The sequence below is a fragment of the Mercenaria mercenaria genome, chromosome 8 (assembly GCF_021730395.1).
Source record: "Mercenaria mercenaria strain notata chromosome 8, MADL_Memer_1, whole genome shotgun sequence".
NCBI classification, from domain to species: Eukaryota; Metazoa; Mollusca; class Bivalvia; order Venerida; family Veneridae; genus Mercenaria; species Mercenaria mercenaria.
Genome location: NC_069368.1, coordinates 78,462,944 through 78,483,325, shown reverse-complemented (window position 1 = coordinate 78,483,325; position 20,382 = coordinate 78,462,944). Strand labels below are relative to the sequence as shown.

The 20,382-nt window shown below is 38.3% G+C and overlaps 1 protein-coding gene across 4 annotated transcripts in view; it reads right to left on the bottom strand.

Moving 5' to 3' along the window:
* Positions 1-979: 979 nt before the first annotated feature.
* Positions 980-20,382, bottom strand: part of LOC123566006 (polypeptide N-acetylgalactosaminyltransferase 13-like) — a 69,786-nt gene continuing 50,383 nt past the window's right edge. For all 4 annotated transcript variants that reach the window (XM_045359813.2, XM_045359815.2, XM_045359814.2 and 1 more), the window contains 8 exons: positions 19,194-19,371; positions 13,010-13,210; positions 11,364-11,481; positions 10,785-10,973; positions 9,836-9,970; positions 9,470-9,574; positions 2,837-2,971; positions 980-2,319 (listed from right to left, as the gene is read on the bottom strand). In XM_045359813.2, the coding sequence (XP_045215748.2) occupies positions 2,194-2,319; positions 2,837-2,971; positions 9,470-9,574; positions 9,836-9,970; positions 10,785-10,973; positions 11,364-11,481; positions 13,010-13,210; positions 19,194-19,371 (1,187 nt within the window). In that variant the 3' untranslated portion in view covers positions 980-2,193. The remainder of the gene's footprint in view (positions 2,320-2,836; positions 2,972-9,469; positions 9,575-9,835; positions 9,971-10,784; positions 10,974-11,363; positions 11,482-13,009; positions 13,211-19,193; positions 19,372-20,382) is intronic.

The following is a 20,382-nucleotide window of genomic DNA, read 5'->3' as shown; positions in this document are numbered from 1 at the left end:
GACGTTTTATAGTGTCCTTCTAACAGAAAAGACTTTACCAAATATTTTCATCATTACACCCGTGCAAGAGTCACCCCTGGTTAATTACTAGTACATTGATTGACAGGTGTTATCGTAAATAAAAGTTGCGTTGTTGCACTAATTATTTAATCCTCTATCTGCGTAAATTTTAATATCAAAGCTGAATTCTGCTGGAACATGAAGGGGAAAAAAGAAAATTTATTTCGGACCGATGGCAAATAGATTTGGCTATTGTGTGTGTGTGTTCGGGTTTAACGTCTTTCTCAACAATTTTTCAGTCATATGAACGACGGAGATCTGGCCATTGACCGGCAATGATTGTGTAATTTGATGCGGTAGTGGCAAATAAAACAAAGAATAAAGAAAAAAGCCCGAAGCTGAGAAAGATAAGATGAGGGCAGATCAACTATGAATGTTACTCTTAACTTTGAAATGACCAATGTTTAATATGTAAACACAAGTTTTACTGCTACCTTTATTCTTGATATTCTCGAGGTTTTTAATTTGTTTCAAAATTTGAGACACCACAACACCCACAAGTTACTAAAATAGAAACGAATAAAATTCTGGTATCTGCTTTTACATGATTTTATAGTGGTGGTTATATCACCTGACAAAGATACAAACGTTTAAAGATGGAATCGTGTCTGTAGATGGGAAAGTCTATAGTTTTCTCGGGTGTTCGTCATAACATTAAAGATGTAAAGCGGAGAAACTAACAAGCTACGGAGGATTATACGTTAGGTAAATCGCACGTGCTTTAGCATTAGTCATACGGTGCAAGTCGATCAATACAGGTCATACGCCACGGGAGGCTACTGGAGTCACATATTTGGTCCAGCTATTGGTAACCGGGGCAAACTGGCCATGGGGTATCCAACTTTTATTCAAATCTTGAATGAAACGGTATTAAAGATTTTTCACGCTATCATGTCTTACATAAAATACAACACGAATATGTTTTTGCAATCAATTTCCTTCTCTGGCAACATAAACAAACAATAAATACAATTAACAGTTGTAGCAAGATCATGGCACATTTACTGTCTGCATATCCATCAAAATGATCGCTTCCCAACTGCTCTGGATACAAAATTTGAGCAGCGACGTCAAAACGTATCTTACCTGACGTTACGTTGCGATTCCTGACGTAGGTTTTACATTTCTTTGAATGTCCACAATATAATTACATCGTATATGAAATAGCAGGAAAGTTTTAGGAATTTGCAAAACGTGTCTAGCGGATTATTTTGACAGACTCACAGACAACAATATATTGTGTGTTTAAATGTCTTTATGCACATATATGGGTACATATTCGCAAGAACCAAATTTATTTGAAAGAACATTATATTTCGCTAAAATGTAACTTTGTCATAATGATGATGATGATAATGATGATGATTTTAAACTGTCAGTGGCACTATTAATGCGGAATGTGACGGAAGTTTTGCGACAGCATTAATTTTGTTGAAATTAATATGGGTCCTGGACATGATCCAAGTCTTGACACAGTGGCAAGGCAGCATGCATCCTATACCTGGGCTCAAATCTCTGATGCACAAAATGACATGGGCATCCATTAAATATTATGAAGCAAAGTCGCTGAACACTCTGGCAAGGTAAGACATCTACTAAAACAATCGAGATTCGCCATGGCATGTAACTAATAAAGCAACATCTGGATTTGCAAATCAAAAATATTTTCACTAGCAGCAAAAATACATTCTCTTCTGACGAATGTTATTAAAGCGCAAATAAAAGCGTTGAATCCGAGAGTACAAAATGAAATTTCTGATGAGAAATACCCTGTTACGTAAAGACGACTTAATTATTTCATCCTATTGGACTAGGTCCTTCAATTTTGCCACCTCTGCACCACAAATGTACAAGTAAATGTTTGTCTTTCCAATGCGTCCATTTGAAGCGGTTTCACTGTGTCGTAATACTATGTTCAACATGACTTTAAGCACTTTTTTTTTAACATAAAAAAATCTCCTTTCCGACTAGATATTTTAATCTGAATTTCATGCGGGTCCACAGATATATTCGGCCTTTGGTAAAAAGTAATTTTGGTAATAACAGAACATGTCCGAATAATGAGATCAGAAATTGCGTTTTAATGTTTAAGCAAGTAATGAACGATCTATTTTGTAATTTGATGAGCTGCTGTCACGAAACGTATGTGTTAAATTGCCATATCTGTGTTACAGCAGTCGGATCACACGTTTTCATCACGGGACCCTGTTCGTCTAAATCGAGACACAAACCGGATTTCTCATGTTTGATATAACCTCCCTGAAAACAGAAAAGTGTGTGATAAGAAAGCCTCGGATATACGGAATGTTTAAGATCAATTAAGTGCAGCTTTTTAAAACTTTATGGGCGAGTTGTTAGCTATTGCATGATAACCGATACGTGTGTTACTAGGTCTACATTCACCACTAAGAGAGATACTTCCTGAAATATAATCTCAAATATGACATTTTAAAGCGAAAATCTGCCTAGCTTAAAAAAAATTAAACTAACGAAATTTGTAATGAATGTCCCCTAAATTTATAATTAATGTCCCCTTTTGTAATGAATGTCCCCTTCCTACTAAGCTTATCGGTACATTACTGTATAGAATATTCACACTCATAAATGACCTCGAATTATAGGATGCTCTTGTAATCTTATATATTCTTCAAGCGTTCATATAAAATCAATGCACTGTATTTTTTAGTGTTTTAAAAAGCAGGATGATCTGGTTTATTTTGTATTAGATTAAACTGTAATATTATATTTTGACTGACTGTTGAAAAAATGTCCATACTTGTTTGTGAACCCACGTGTCACGTGGACCAATGATACAGTCTTCAAGTTTTGGTCTGGCTCCCTCCATCTCTTCCTTTACAACAACACATTGCAGGGAAGTTCTTAACAACTTGTCATTCGTCATGGAAAACCCCTTAAATGATGATTAAAACAGTTCTATCAATATAGTACATTGCAAGGTTTTCACATATATATTTAAATCAGTTTTAACGAACTTGTACTTTCAAGTCTAACATATTCATCGCACCAAACAGTTGTCGTCTAGCGCGTATTAGAACAAATGCCACATTAATTTATTCAGACCGATGTTACCGCAAATGTCACTTTACCAGTTAACTGGCGTGCACATATGCAAGCGCTTAAACCAGTGTCAACTTATATGTTTCTATTCAATACTAAAGCGTGCCCAAACTATTACCTTCTTTCACTTAGGGATAATAACATGCATTTTCTTGTAATATAAGTCAAATTCCCACGCGAAATTATTAACACTGCTGCAGCAAAACACAATGTCGTATTCTTTCCAAACTGGATAAGACCAAGTAAAATAACATCGGAGGACAGCAGCGCTCGACTATTCAACAGCCTTGTCAATTGAATCAATATTAAAGTCGAAAAGGGGGCATAATTTTGTAAAATTGCAAAATATGGTTATAAAATCTGTACAATGCATATCAACTCGTGACAATGGACAATTGTGTGAAGTTTCAATCCAATCCCATTAGTGGGTACTGAGATACCAGCTTACATACAAAAACCTAACCAAAAAAATCAGCTAAGTAAAAAAGGGGCCCAAAAATTGTAAAAAATGCAAAATAGAGTTATGGAACCTGTGCAATGTAAGTCAGTTTATCATAGTGAATAAGTGTGCCAAGTTTCAATCCATTTCCAGAAGTAGTTACTGAGATACCTGCTTATATAAAACAAGAGGGCCAAGATGGCCCTAGGTCGCTCACCTGAGAAACACACCATAAAACAACATATTAAACAGTGTAAACATGTTTGACCTAGTGATTTCATGGAAAAAAGTATCCTGATCAATTATCATTAAAACTGGAGCAAAAATCTTGAGTATAAGTAAGTATTTTCTTTGATTTGACCTAGTGACCTAGTTTTTGACCCCAGATGACCCATATTCGAACTTGACCAAATTTCATGGAAAACCAATTAAAAAATACAGCCTCTATCGCATACACAAGGTTTTTCTTTGATTTGACCTAGTGACCTACTTTTTGACCCAAGATGACACATATTCAAACTTGACCTAGATTTCATCAAGGCAACCATTCTGACTTAATTTCAGGAAGATCAACTGAAAAATATAGCCTCTATCGCATACACAAAGTTTTTCTTTGATTTGACCTAGTGACCTACTTTTTGACCAAGATGACCCATTTTCAAACTCGGCCTAGATTTCATTAAGGTTATCATTTTGACTTAATTTCAGGAAAATCAATTGAAAAATACAGCCTCTATCGCATATACAAGCTTTTCCTTTGATTTGACCTAGTGACCTAGTTTTTGACCCCAGATGACCCACTTTCGAACTCGGCCTAGATTTCATCAAGGTTATCATTCTGACCAAAATTCAAGTAGATTAATTGAAAAATACAGCCTCTATCACATACACAAGGTTTTTGTTTGATTTGACCTAGTGACCTAGTTTTGATCACAGATGACCCATTTTCAAACTCAGCCTAGATTTCATCAAGGTAATCATTCTGACAAATTTTCATTAAGATTAATTGAAAAATACAGCCTCTATCGCATACACAAGGTTTTTCTTTGATTTGACCTAGTGACCTAGTTTTTGACCCCAGATGACCCATTTTAGAACTCGGCCTAGATTTCATCAAGGTAATCATTCTGACCAAATTTCAGGAAGATCAGTGGAAAAATACAGCCTGTATCGCATACACAAGCTAAATGTTGACAGACAGACGGACGACGGACATCGAGTGATCAGAAAAACTCACCTGAGCATTTCTCAGGTGAGCTAAAAAAAACTTAACCAAATCGGGACGCTAAAAACGAATTGAGCGCGATTACATTAAGTTAGGAGTTGCTTAAAACACCGTAACAGAAAATTTAAGCATATGGCCGTCAGATTGTCTTTGGTTTGAACCATAACACCAAAACATAACAAAAAACAGTCGTTTCATGTCTAGCTTAGAGTTGCATCGATACGATATATAGCTCAAATCTTCTGGTAATAGAGCCTCTACTATCAGAAGATTTGACCTTCCTCTAAGAGGAAGACCACATGTCCTATTCGGCATCGTTTAAGACATGGGTAAGTACCTGAGTAGAACCACCGACCGTCCGTAAGTCAGCTAGTTAGACATGGGTAGACACCTGGGTAGAACCACCGACCATCCGTAGGCCAACTAGTTAGACATGGGTAGAACCACCGACCGTCCGTAGGCCAACTAGTTAGACATGGGTAGACACCTGGGTAGAACCACCGACCGTCCGTAAGCCAACTAGTTAGACATGGGTAGAACCACCGACCGTCCTTAAGCCAACTAGTTAGACATGGGTAAACACCTGGATAGAACCACCGACCGTCCGTAGGCCAACTAGTTAGACATGGGTAGATACCTGGGTAGAACCACCGACCGTCCGTAAGCTAACTAGTTAGACATGGGTAGACACCTGGGTAGAACCACCGACCGTCCATAGGCCAACTAGTTAGACATGGGTAAATACCTGGGTAGAACCACCGACCGTCCGTAAGCTAACTAGTTAGACATAGGTAGACACCTGGGTAGAACCACCGACCGTCCGTCAGCCAACTAGTTAGACATGTGTAGAACCACCGACCGTCCGTAAGTCAACTAGTTAGACATGGGTAGAACCACCTACCGTCCGTAAGCTAACTTGTTAGACATGGGTAGACACCTGGGTAGAACCACCGACCGTCCGTAAGCCAACTAGTTAGCATGGGTAAACACCGACCGTCCGTAGCCACATAGCAGTGAACACCGACGTTCCGTAGGCCAATAGCAGACATGAGACACCTTGGTAGAACCACCGGCCGTCCGTAAGCCAACTAGTTAGACATGGGTAGAACACGACTGTCGTAAGCCAACTAGTTAGACAGTACCACCGGTAACCACCACCGTCGTAAGCCAACTAGTTAGAATGTAGACACCTGGGTAGAACCACCGACCGTCCGTAAGTCAACTAGTTAGACATGGTAGAACACCGACCCTCGTAATCAACAGTTAGATATGGTAAACCACGACGTCCGTAATCAAATGTAACATGGGTAGACACTTGGTAGAACCACCGACCGTCCGTTAGTCAACTAGTTAGACATGGGTAGACACCTGGGAAGAACCACCGACCGTCCGTACGTCAACTAGTTTGACATGGGTAGAGACCTGGGTAGAACCACCGACCGTCCGTAAGTCAACTGGTTAGACATGTGTAGAGACCTGGGTAGAACCACCGGCCGTCCGTAAGCCAACTGGTTAGACATGGGTAGACACTTGGGTAGAACCACCGACCGTCCGTAAGCCATCTAGTCAGACATGGGTAGACACCTGGGTAGAACCACCGACCGTCCGTAAGTCAGCTGGTTAGACATGGGTAGACACCTGGGTAGAACCACCGACCGTCCGTACGTCAACTTGTTAGACATGGGTAGACACCTAGGTAGAACCACCGACCGTCCGTAAGTCAACTAGTTAGATATGGGTAGAGACCTGGGTAGAACCACCGACCGTCCGTTTAGAACCACCGACCGTCCGTAGGCCAACTGGTTAGACATTGGTAGACACCCCTGGGTAGAACCACCGACCGACCGTAAGCCAACTGGTTAGACATGGGTAGACACCTGGGTAGAACCACCGACCGTCCGTAAGCCAACTTGTTAGACATGGGTAGACACCTGGGTAGAACCACCGACCGTCCGTAGGCCAACTAGTTAGACATGGGTAGACACCTGGGTAGAACCACCGACCGTCCGTAGGCCAACTAGATAGACATCGGAGACACTGGTAGAACCACCGACGTCCGTAGGCAACTAGTTCGACATGGGTAACGGTAGAACAAACCGACCGTCGAGCCAATTGAAGGTAACACGGTGACACGACGTCGTAGCCAACAAGTTAGACACCGGTAGACACCTGGGTAGAACCACCGACCGTCCGTAGGCCAACAAGTTAGACACCTGGGTAGAACCACCGACCGTCCGTAAGCCAACTAGTTAGACACCTGGGTAGAACCACCGACCGCCCGTAAGCCAACTAGTTAGACACCTGGGTAGAACCACCGACCGTCCGTAAGCCAACTAGTTAGACATGGGTAGACACCTGGGTAGAACCACCGACCGTCCGTAAGCCAACTAGTTAGACATGGGTAGACACCTGGGTAGAACCACCGACCGTCCGTTAGCCAACTGGTTGGCTTTCTCAATGAAAATTTTTATACCTAATTAAGTTGGTGAAGAGTTAATGATTCGAGGTCAGCGACCTTAATCACTCCTCTGTTTCATATTTCATATTTATTTATTTATCCTTACTATTGTCGATTATACGAAACAGACAGTCGTTTCTTTTATCAATGAAAACCAAAACAAAACAAAACGATAATATTTACAACACGGATGGTCATTGTGACACAACATTTCATTTAAATTGTCGGTAATCTGAGCTGGGGAGATCTAAGTAAGGCGTTTAATGATTAACTACAGACAGAAATGACATTCGAATTATTTATTCGGTTCAGGCTACAAAGGCCGTTCCAAAAGTATGCAGACTTTGCATAATGAACGTAATATTAACATTTCTAAATATTCTTCCTGAAATTAACTCGAATACCTTCAAAACTGCGTATATGCAACGCCAGGCTAGGTTCGATCATACTTTAAGTAACCATGTGGAATGCTGTATGTTCGGCTTTAAATTCTGTATATTCTTTGAATATGTTTTTCTTTCCTGTTGGACATTTGTCCTTGTTTCTTTGCGACAAAACAACATTAATGGATGCACAGTAAAACCAGTGAATGAAAACGTTGCTAAGGAGAACCTAAAAGTTATCTTTATTAACAGGTGATCGTTCTTATCATGTTAAAACTTCAATCGATATATTAGGACAAGAAAGAGAAAGCAGGAAGTAAGAGTAGAAGATAAATGCATAAGCAAATACATATGAGCCGCACCGAGAGAAAACCAACACAGTGCATTTGCGACCAGCGCATCCGTCAGTCTGGTCAGGAACAATGCTGTTCGCTTTCAAAGCCTATTGCAATTAGAGAAACCGTTAGCTAACAGCATGGACCCTGACCAGACTGCGCGGATGCGCATGCTAGTCTGGATCCATGCTGGTCGCAAATGCGCTATGTTGGTTTTCTCATGGCGCGGCTCATATGAGAGTTGATCAAGAATTAAGCGGACTGTTTCCTTAATTTGTAAGTATTGAAAACTATATACATGTATAATACTCTCACACAATCTATCTGATGTTTTAAATAAATGTTTATTAATTTTGTCCATCTACGTTGTGGTCCAGTAGTTACAATGTCTGACTTCGAAACCAGGATTCTTCTGAGTTCGAGCCCCACTCCTCTAACTAAGCATTACTAATATTTGTATTAAGAGTCCCGTGTATGGGTGCCTTACACCTGGCACGCTATAGAAGCAGGGACACTTCTGGAATTGGAGCATCTTCTTTATCTTGCACTATCCTCCTTCTAACATTACTAACATTCGCCCATATTTAAATAAGGGGTTCATCAGTGTAGATCTTGACTAAACCATTCAGTAAATATTAGAGTATATATACCTTTGTTGGACTGCACAAGGTTGCTTTTTGATTTAAAGCTAAGTAATAAACTCTTTTGTGCCATTAATTTGTTGGAATTATAATTGAAGTACGGGACAATCATGTAAGAATGTAGCAATAACAGGACACACGAGGAAAGGCACATAAAATGAGGCGTCATCTGGAAAATATGGATGGTCAGTCTTTTTCGTAAAAGTTTTATCAAAATTTCAGTTTTTAATAATAAAACGAATATGAAATGAGGGACACAGTAGTGTTCGCATATTCCCTGATACATGATATCATCACTAGTGTCCGATATTGATTCCATGTAAAATGATTAATTCTATGAGACAAGAAACTGGAACTTCATAGGTTTCCAACCCTAAATATTTTCCGGCTGTGAGGGTTTCCGACCCTTTCTAATTTCTGGCAACGAGGGTTTTCGATCTTTACTTATTTTTGGATATAAGAGTTTACGAACCTTATCAATTTCTGGCTATGAGGGTTTCCGGCCCTGACCTATTTCTGGTCGACCCTTACTTATCTCTGTCAATAAGGAATTTCGACCCTTACTTATTTCTGGCTATGACAGCACTGTCAACACTTAGTGCACAAATTTTAAATTTTGGACATAAATGGGAGATATACAATCTAATTCTATACATTTTAGGAATCAAATTTTATTCTTATCTTGTATCTGAGTTATAAAGTCCTTTTAATCTGATATTGAAAGGGAGAATTAAACTGAATGAATGAATGAATGAATTAATTAATTAATTAATTATTTATTTATTGACTTACTGACACAGTCTTACAAAAGTTAAAGCAAACTTGAATAAAACATCATGACAGTGCCTACCTGGGCAGCGTACATGTAATGACATGACTCAGCATAGAGTGGTTCTGGAGCTTGGAAAAGGTACTGATGGTTATCTAAGCATTTGTTGGTATGTAAGTTTCTTGCCTGTAAATATAAACAAACAATCCAAGATTTAAGAAATGCCAAGATACGTAATCAAACTGAAATTGCCGAAGGAATGAGGTGACCAGAGTGATTAATAATGTTTGATCTAAAATGAATAAAAGTAACTTAAAGTCTAAGGGAATTTTCTAATTTATGGACAAAGAAATCTTAGTGATTCTGATTTTCTTTTCTATCGAAACCCTATCTTGTCCTTTTTTATCCACCAGTAACATGACAAAATTAAGTTCAATGAATACATACGGATCCCCAGGCTGTAACGTTTTTACTCATAACAAACAGCTCTTGCCAGACATTCTCCATAAACCAGGAAAATGGTTTACATTTAAGCCTTTTCTTCAGTTCAAGGCGCTCTGACAGATCTCCCACATCAAGCGTCTGCAATTTAAAACAAGTTTTGCTACATTAAGGTGTACAAAATATTTGAAGTCCATAAAGTTTGATAACAGTCTGTCTTCTGTGCATAAACAGCTCTCTTTGAATGAAGTAAACACCTTTCCGAGAATATTCTATTCAAGTGAAAATAGACTGCATTTTAGATATGCAAAATTTCATCAAATGATTTTTAAATATTTTCATTTCAACAATTATTAACATCAGACGAACAAACTGGGACTTTCCCCTACCCCCCCCCCCCTCCCCCCCACCCCTTATTGTACATCAAGTAACTGTACGCCCTCATTTTGGCAAGGGAAGTTTAATACATTTTGATTTCGTAGCTTTTTCTGCCACTCTCACAACCGGGAGCGGAACTTTAATCAATGACGCCGGACTTTGAAATCTTCGCTTGTTCGAACCCCTGCCCCTCCTTCTAATTATGAACTTCCTTTCAGAAATGTATTCTTTACACCAGGCACGATAATAAACCGGAAAAAGTTTCTCTGTTTTGAGCGCCTTCTATATTTTATTCCTAAAACCTAAAATTACGCTGGAGGAGTCGCCAGTACGGGTAACTAGGGGCAACAGCAAATGAACTTTGATGCACGCATGCACGCTGCAGCTTTTATGCAATACATCTTGCCATTTGCCTCCATGTTTTGCTTACAACTCACTATGTGAAGCAAAAATTAAAACTCCATCTAACTTGTCATTTTTCTCTTACGTTAATTTTAAGATATTGGCGACAAAAACAAAACTAAAACCAATCTACATTTGTATTCTAATGAGTAATTAAACTCATCGTTCGGCTTACTTTCATTTGAGGAAAGTAGTTATAGACTAGGTCTTTGTGTTCTTGGTCCATCCAGACCTCTATAGCTCGTTTGTAATTAAACTGCTCAATGGCTTCTCTACCACCCGGAAATGAGTACGGTTGCGAACGCGCCACGTGACCAATGTGTGAACAAGGCGCGTGAACAAGTCTGCCACCACACAACCAAATCTTCAAAAATAAAAGGACATACATTTTTTAAATGACAAAGACCTGTATACATGTATTTAAAGGCATGGGATAAATGTTCATAATTATGAAAACGTATAGGTTAGGAAAGCTCGGCTGAATATTAGAACAAATTATTACAAGTCAACTATGGCGCTGTTAGATGATTAAGCACGCAAATGAAATATTTAACGTGTTCTTTTTCAAGAATACTGATTAGCAACCAACAGATCTCTTAAAGATTTTATCACATAATTTTAAAAATTTGATACAATTTAACACTGTACACGTATTATAGGGTATCAATTTTGCAAACGCATTTTTTCATAAAAAAATATATCCCGGTCGTGTTTAATATTCGTGTATTCTTACTGACATGCAAATTTGCATTACCCTCCATGCCATTTCTAAATTTTCCCCTCCCCATACTTTCATGCCCTCGTCATATTTTCCCATCTCTTGGAAGAAATTTCTTTCTATTGCATAGGCTGCTCCAACCATCACCGTTCCTCTGAAAATACGGCGGTGAAATATTAACTTATTTTTTATTAATTTATCAAATTTGCGATCATCGTTTATCGTTCAGATGCATATTATTATACCATTCAGACTGCGCCTTCCTTCGTATCTGAACTCCAAAAAATGATCCTATTCAACAACAAATCACAAAATGAGATATATTATTTCTTAAATAGTATTCTTATTTGTTTGAACATACATAACGACACATGCAAATTCTTGAATAACCGAACAAACAATTTACATGTACTTATCTTGCTTAAATGTAAATAAAAGTGTAAGTTGTAGAATGACCCTAGTACCCGTTTCACACCATATAGAAAACACATATAGAAAACAAAAGTAAACAAGAGGGTCATGATGTCCCTGGATCGCTCACCTGAGTAATATTGCCTACATGTCATCAATAACAAGAAAGTAGATCAGAAGGTAACTGGAACCCATGGCGGAATTTGGCTGGTTCAAGAAGGAACCGAGATCTTACGGTGATACAACTTAAGTGCAAGTTTGATTAAAATCCAATTATAAATGAAACTGTCGTGCAGACAATACGAAAATATCCAAATTTTGCCCTTTCAGGGGCCACAACTCTAGAATCTATAGTGGGATATGGCTGGTTCAAGAAAGGAGCCAAGATCTTATAGTAATACAAGTTGTGTGCAAGTATGGTTAAATTCCAATCATAAATAAAACTGCTACTGTGCAGACAAGACTAAAATAGCAAATTTCTGGCCCTTTCAGGGCCCGTAACTCTATGGAGCCCATATTCCTAGTTCAAGAAAGGAACCAAGATATTATAGTGATGCAACTTGTGTGCAAGTTTGGTTAAATCAAACACAAATGAAACCACTATCGTGCAGACAAGACCAAAATAGCCAATTTTTGCCCTTTCAGGGACCGTTACTCTGAACCAATGGTGGGATATGACTGGTTTACGAAAGGAACTGAGATCTTATAGTGATACTTATTGTGTGCAAGTTTGGTTAAAATCCAATCATAAATTAAACTGAGACCAAAATAGCCGATTTCTGGCACTTCCAGGAGCCGTAACTCTAGAATCCATTAAGGAATATAGCTGGTCCAAGAAAGGAACCGAGATCTTATAGTGATACAAGTTGTGTGCAGTTTAATTTAAATCATAAATGAAACCACTATTGTGCAGACAAGACTAAAATAGCCAATTTTTGCCCTTTCAGGGGCTGTTACTCTGTAATCCATGGTGGTATATGTATGTCCTCTTTATTTCTATATAGAAATATCTGACCGCTATGACAATCGGCTTGAGGACATGATGAGTATTCTTCAAAATGCAAGCGCACAAATACTAGAATGAGACGAATAAACACTTTGTGCTATCTTACTTCAAAGAACATAACGGGACAAATTCTAAAATAAGCTGAAATAACATTTTATGCTGTCTTGGTTGGATAATATTTGTGCTGCTTTAATAGATATAATGAATTATAACTTAATGTTATTAACTGGTTAACGTGGTCGTCGTTTTTAGAATAGTTACTTACGGCCTGGTATCAGTTGATTTGGATCCAATCTGATCATTTCTGAAGAATGTTTCGAAGAATACGAGTCTCCAGTCAAATCCATATCTGGTCATATAGTCTTGATAGTACTTATATTCCATGGAGTCTAACTGAATATAGTCTAAATTACCCATAGCTATAGTCGTACGATCTTTCTTTATTTCTGTGAGCAGAGGCTGTAACCTGAATATAAATGAAAGTTCGATATTTTTGTCAGAACGTTTTGTTTTACACCTGATTCCAAGCCAAGTACGAAGTTAATAGTCAACATTTTGTATCCGGGGTGTCAAGGACTGTATGCAAATAGCGATGACAATTGACCGTCAAGCCAATCAACCATTTATTTTATAACACGAGATCAAAAATAAATTTTAAAAGTTCTTTCTAAAGTTTTGACTATAGTCATATCAAGCAAACGTGTGTTGAATGTGTCAAGCTAGATGGGATGACAAATAACTCCGCCTAACTTCATTCGAAAGGAAATTAATACAATATCAATATGTTTATTTTATTAAACAGTAATTTTGTTCAGCGATCTCCAAAATAGGTTTTTGAGATGACTTGCCGTTTCTTCCTCTTTTTCAATATAACTTACTTTTAAAACAAGAGCTGTCACTAATAGTGACAAATGCCCTCGAAGCGTGCCCAAGAATGCTAAAGTTAACTGCGCAAAATATGCCAGAATAGTTTAGGTATGAATCATTTTGTGACCTTGACCTGAGAGACCCGGGTCATAAGCGCCACACACCTTCTCAATATGGTTAACATTTGTGTCAAATTATTTTCAAATCCCTTGATAAATGTTAGAGTTATGGACCAAACAAGAAAAGGACCATGTTATCCTCTGACTTCAGCCATCAGAAATATATGTTCATAATTATTTTCTTCAAATAATGCTGCACTTACAATGTTTTTACGAAATCAGATATTTCTGTCACCTTTGGGACATACAGGACTGTTTAAGTAGCGGGCACAGCGAATGACCACATAATACTTTGACCAGGTCCAGTTTTTAACAGAATTTGTAGTCAATTTAGTTGTGGTCGGCAGACTTGTTTGAAAACACATACACTTAACGTTAAGTATTTTATTTACGTCAAATAATTTCTTAAATAATAAATTTCAAAATAGTGCGTGCAGTTTAACGAAACATTAGTTTTCTCGACGAACGGGAATTAAGAATTTACTTCGGGGCAAAAATAAATGTGCTTATTCACAGATGATCTTTAATACATGTTTCAGTATTAAGGTAAATTATGTAATAAAGATCATAATGTAACTAGATGCCCACGGGCAACAAGTCGAGTCCGCCCTTTAACCCTAACTGTGACCTTGACCTTTGAGATAGGAACCTGGAGTTTGCACACGACACTTCCGTCTCACTGAGTTAAACATTCATGCCAAATATAAACTAGAGTTGTCACAGAAGTAACGAATTATACCCCCACCATAAGGCCTTGTCACAGAAGTAAGCCAATGTCAAAGTTAAACCTCAAAATCAATACTAAGGGGTCATTTGCTGGTCATTATCAACCTCATTATTAAGTTTTGTGATCCTAGACCCAAGCGTTTTCAAGTTATCGTCCGGAAACGGTTTAACTGTTCCGGGTCTCTGTGACATTGACCTTTGACCTACTGACCTCAAAATCAATAGATTTCATCTGCTGGACATGACCAACCTTCCTATAAACTTTCATGACCCTAGGCCCAAGCGTTCTCAAGTTATCGTCCGGAAATGGTTTGACTGTTCCGGGTCACTGTGACCTTGACCTTTGACCTACTGACCTCAAAATCAATAGAAATCATTTGCTGGTCATGACCAACCTCTCTATCACCTTTTGTGATCCTTGGCCCAAGCGTTCTCAGGTTATCATCAGGAAACCGTTCAAATATACCGGGTCATTGTGACCTTAACCAATGACCTACTGGCCTCAAAGTCAAATTCGATCCGTATTTTATGATGTTACCAAACTTTATGATCCTAGGCCCAAGCATTCTCAAGTTATCATCCGGAAACCGTTTCAAACTTACCGGGTCATTGTGACCTTGAACCTAATCCTACAGCCTCAAAGTCAACTTGATCCGTATTTTATGATGTTACCAAACTTTATGATCCTAGGCCCAAGCGTTCTCAAGTTATCATCCGGAAATCGTTTAACTGTTCCGGGTCACTGTGACCTTGACCTTTGACCTACTGACCTCAAAGTCGAACTTAACCTGTATTTTATGATGTTACACCTGAGTACCTAAATTTGTGATCCTTAGCCCAAGCGTTCACAAGTTATCATCTGGAAATCATTTAACTGTTCAGGGTCATTATGATCTTGACCTTTGATCTACTGACCTCAAAGTCGAACTTAACCTGTATTTTATGATGTTTAACCTGTGTACCGAAACTTTTTCCAATCTGTCAAGCCTTTCATGAGTTATTGTCCGGAAACCATGAAAACCAACGGACGGACTGACCGACAATCTCCCTCCTGTATACCCTCCCCCCTCCCACACACACACAGACGAATATATAACAAGATTCCTCAAAGCATGTCAAAGTTATGGGCTGGACAAGATCTGACATGACCCTTGACCTCCAACTGTGACCTTGACCTTTGAGATAGGAACCTGGGGTTTGCGCATGACACTCCGTCTCACTGAGGTCAACATTCATGCCAAATATGAACAAGATTGATCCATGCATGTCAAAGTTATGGTCTGGACAAAGAAATCCGGACGGACGCATGCACGCACACACGCACCGAACAGCCACTTGGACGACTATGTCTTCGCTTCCGCAAGCGGGCTCGACAATAAATGATGGCTGCATTTTGTATACATTTTCACTGTGTAAGATACGCACATGTCACAACGAAAATTGACACAAAACTGCATTATTAAAGCTAAATTGACAATTCAGATATACATGTAATATTGAATTGTAACGAAAATAGATATAAAGATAGCCAATTAAATGGCATCTATGTAACAGATGTTCTCTAGTAAATTTTTCAGTGTAAAGGTTTTTGAGACGACTTGAATTCAAGCATGAGAGTATACTGTAATGAACCTTGGTTATAATTATACTTTAACATAAATAGAATAATTTAAACATCATTAATTCAGAATTTAACACGCCGGAGACTTGTGTTTATTTCGACAACCTGAAATATATTGAAAGAAGACTAATTAATATGGAATTTTATTATTGTTAATGAATATTCATGCTAGCCGTTCAAGTATATCCCAAAAACTAATATGAGTCGCGCCATGAGAAAACCAACATAGTGGCTTTGCGACCAGCATGGATCCAGACCAGCCTGCGCATCCGGTCTGGATCCATGCTGGTCGCAAAGCCACTATGTTGGTTTTCTCACGGCACGGCTCAATTATATTAAACACAGTGGCATATTAAAAGCATGTAATGCAACATCGTAATTCTAGACGGATGACAAATGTACTAATAGGCTCCAAAACCAAGATCTAGCATGACTAATTTTAAAAACCAGTATTTTAACTAGAACTTTCATACAAATATTCTCTTGGACAAATTTTGCGTGAGATAGATACCCGCTCCACATCGCGAGAATGCACTCCTAGAGGATGCCTCCTGAGGATGATTATTATAATGAAATATCCAGTAACACAAAAATGCAACAATAACAGATCATTTTACGTGCGGGAAACATAATGCCTGAATGTGTTAATAACTGGCGGAAATCGGAGCTGCAGTAACCCACGCAGGCTAGTATCTTCCGTCGTCAATGACCAGATGCTGTGGAAAAAGTATTGGTTTTCAAGTTCAGCCGTCATTCTACCCGTTTTGAAAGGCGAATTTTTGTGTTTCGTCAGAGTCGGTGTTTCACTCTGTTCTGCAGTGACGTTTGACAGAAATGTGCTCTTTTTACAAGGTAACACCGAGATGTGTGAACAAAAGATGAGCGTACAAAAGCATTGAAACTTTACGAGTTATTGGTATCTAATTTCGTTACAATATTGATTTACTTTGAGTGAAACATAAGGCTTGAGATATACTATGTTCAGTTGCCATAGTTTGTTCCACGAACTCGTGAAAGGTTTTTTTCTTTTGTTTTTGACAGAAAATCCTGTCAACAAACAAAATTACAGCGGACTGTTCCAAAATGCAATACCATATTAACCCAGTAGAATCGTTGATAGTCCGGACCTCTCTAATTTATTGATACCATATAATGCAAAAGCGGGGACAGTATCATTACCAATCAATATTTTAAAACAACCTTTGTGATGTTATCATATCCAAGAAGACAATGATCATACATTCATTACATGACTATCATCAAGATGACAAAATACACAGAATATTCCCTCCCCTATTAACATCCTTGTTGGGATAAAGACGTCCAAACGAGTAAACATATCCAACACTCACTGCTTTGCAATAAGTGTCGTTGGGAACTGATTTTTACTTGGAAATAACCCCTTGTCTAGTAGTAAAAAGTCCATTATTAAACAAAATCCATGAAACTTGTCACACAATCGTTTGACCAAACATTAGGTAAATTAGGTAAATGACAACCATAATTTTATATTTCAAATGCCGTTTAATTTATTAACTGGAAGTGACGGCACAACGTCACTTATCTGAATGCCTGGTTGTGGTTATATAGGTAGCATTAATGTAAAGAATCTATTATATGTTAAACAGTCAGAGCTTCTATCTTTCTTAAGGTTTGATTTGAAAAAAAAAAGTTTTGACATAAAATGATTCCAAACAGTAACGATGAATTTAAACAGCAAAGAACTCCAGTTGGTATAGTTGGTGTACTGTGAAATATCTAGCACTAGGACCTATACATTCGATTTGACAATACAACTGAAAATATGTACATTTTCATTTAAATCTACATTGTGGAACTGTTTCTAAACGTGAAAATATCACCAAAAGTTCGATTTTCCAATTTTTGATAGAATATCATTGAAAAAATTGACCGGAGGATCAATATTCTCAAGTGTAAGAACTCGACCTTATCTCTTTTACTGAGTGAGTTTCGTTTAGATAAAACGATGCTTTGAATGATTAAAGGGTAATAAAATTTTACAGTTTAGAACAAAATGTGTTAAGCATACAGAACTTCTACTTCAAAATGCCAACAGCAATAGATAGATAACATATCTTTTCACAGTCTATCATACCGTGACTGTTTAACATTTAGCCTTTACCCGGCTTAATTTCTATAATGAACTTGTCCATCTTTCAAGTTGGACAGTACCATTATCTTTTAAAAGGGGTGCTCACCAAAATGATAATGACTGAATGTCGAACAGTGCAGATCTTGACAGACGGCACGGATGTGCAGGCTGATCATGATCTACACTGGTCGCAAAGACAGAATCAATCGTGTCCAGCATGCTAAAGGCTAAAGCACTCTCTTGTTAAAATTGACAAGCTATGTGCCTCCATGAAATGCATTATAATGGATTGACACTAGGTTGCATAATATCTCGACTTTTAAAAGCTTAGTTCAAGATTTTAGAAGGATGTTTAAGGTCTTCATAGTGATAACTGTCCGTGTTTTGTGTGCAGGAAAGACCTCAGCAATATATTCGGTTAAGGTTTTTGTAACACATCTCTGGGGAGCAACACCACAGTTGCGATGGCTGGACACAGTAATAGTGAAAAAACAACAGTTACTGTATAAGAAATTGGGACAATATTGGCAACTGTACTTTAAACGAATATCAATACAAAAAGCCTATTGATAATTCAAGTTGCAGCCACTATCATACCACATTACGATGGCAATAACCTGGCAATAATGAAGATTCAATGGTTTCATATCCAAGAATCTCTTTTTGGTCTCACACGTATTTTTAATTGAAATGTCTCGGTGCCGCACGTTATTTGACTCGTGTAACCAACCTTCAGACTATCTTTACAATAGGGTGAAATATGCATGTAATAAATACTGAAGACACACGAAAACCGCAGACTGGTTTGCTTAAACAGAGTTAAATACAAAAGATATTTTTCTCAACGCGGGATATGGTGCAACCTATATCCACCATTTATGTACGCATTCTTGTGTTATATTTCCTGCAAATGATCTGCAACTGTAGTACTTTAGTGTAACTGAATATATTCGATAGTTCTGAGCAGAGATATTTGTCAAGTTTTCATAAAGTCATTACTTACCAATCTATGTTAACCTCCATATGACTGTCGAAGAAGATGATGACATCCCCTGTGGAATTACTGTATCCTGCTAGTCGAGCTTGTATAAGTCCTCTTCGCTCCGGAACTCGGATCATTTTGACCAGCCCTTTCGGAAAATGGGTTTCAATGTATCTATCTAAGTCACCTTTCAATTCACCTGAAAAATTATGAACCAGAAGTAAGGTTTACAAGTGGTATGACACGACAATGCTACATCATGAGACGACAATTTCTGAAGGCATATTAACCTTTCAGTGATGCACAGGCTGAAATTCACTGAAAACTTCTTTCAACAACGACCGGACCACAATGCGCCTTTTGTGGTAGCGTTTGAAGTTTGTATCAAATTTCTGACTGCAGTGCGTTTTAATCTATAAATTTTGATCAGAGCGTTGTGTTGGTTATATTTTCACAAATATAGGATCATATTCTTCTAACAGCGCTTTTTGGTTACTATAATTTTTGGTGGGCCGGTGGTCTAGTGGTAACACGCTTGACTGTCAATCCAGAGGTCCGGGGTTCGAATCCCGGTCCAGACACTGGAAATTTCTAAGATGCTCTTGAGTGTCTCCCACCTAACTTAGAGGCCTGTACTGGTTCTTCCCAGGAAAGACGGCTTCACGTGTATCGGTGCTATACACCAGGCACATTAAAGAACCAGACTGTCTATTCGCAAAGAGCTAGGCTAAGTTAGCCGGACAAGTCTGTATCTAAGAAATAGGATTTCTCTCTATCTGTTCTGGGGGCTTTATCTCACTCCGTCCCTCTGGTCAGATCGCTCTGTGTCTGTACTAGTAGAGGATGAATTTCGCGCCCTGTTTGGCTGCGTTTGCTGTATGTAAAGTGCCTTTGAACGTGTTTATCATGAAAAGGGCGCTACATAAATCTGGTATAATAATAATTTTTGCCTACAGCACTAACGTTCGAAACCTACAATAAATTCCCTGACCCACAACTTGCCTTTCTGACAAGAATTCTAATTTCGACTTTTAAAACGGGAGCGCACGCTTTATCTGTCAAGGAAGTATTTAGATTTTTAATTTGAATAAATTTCTTAAAGTGGGGAGTCACGGCAACAGAAAGCTGTCTGTAAAATCCTATTTCTACTTAACCTGTCATGGCCGTTACGCGAATGTAACATATACATGTATATAGCTATATTTTAATT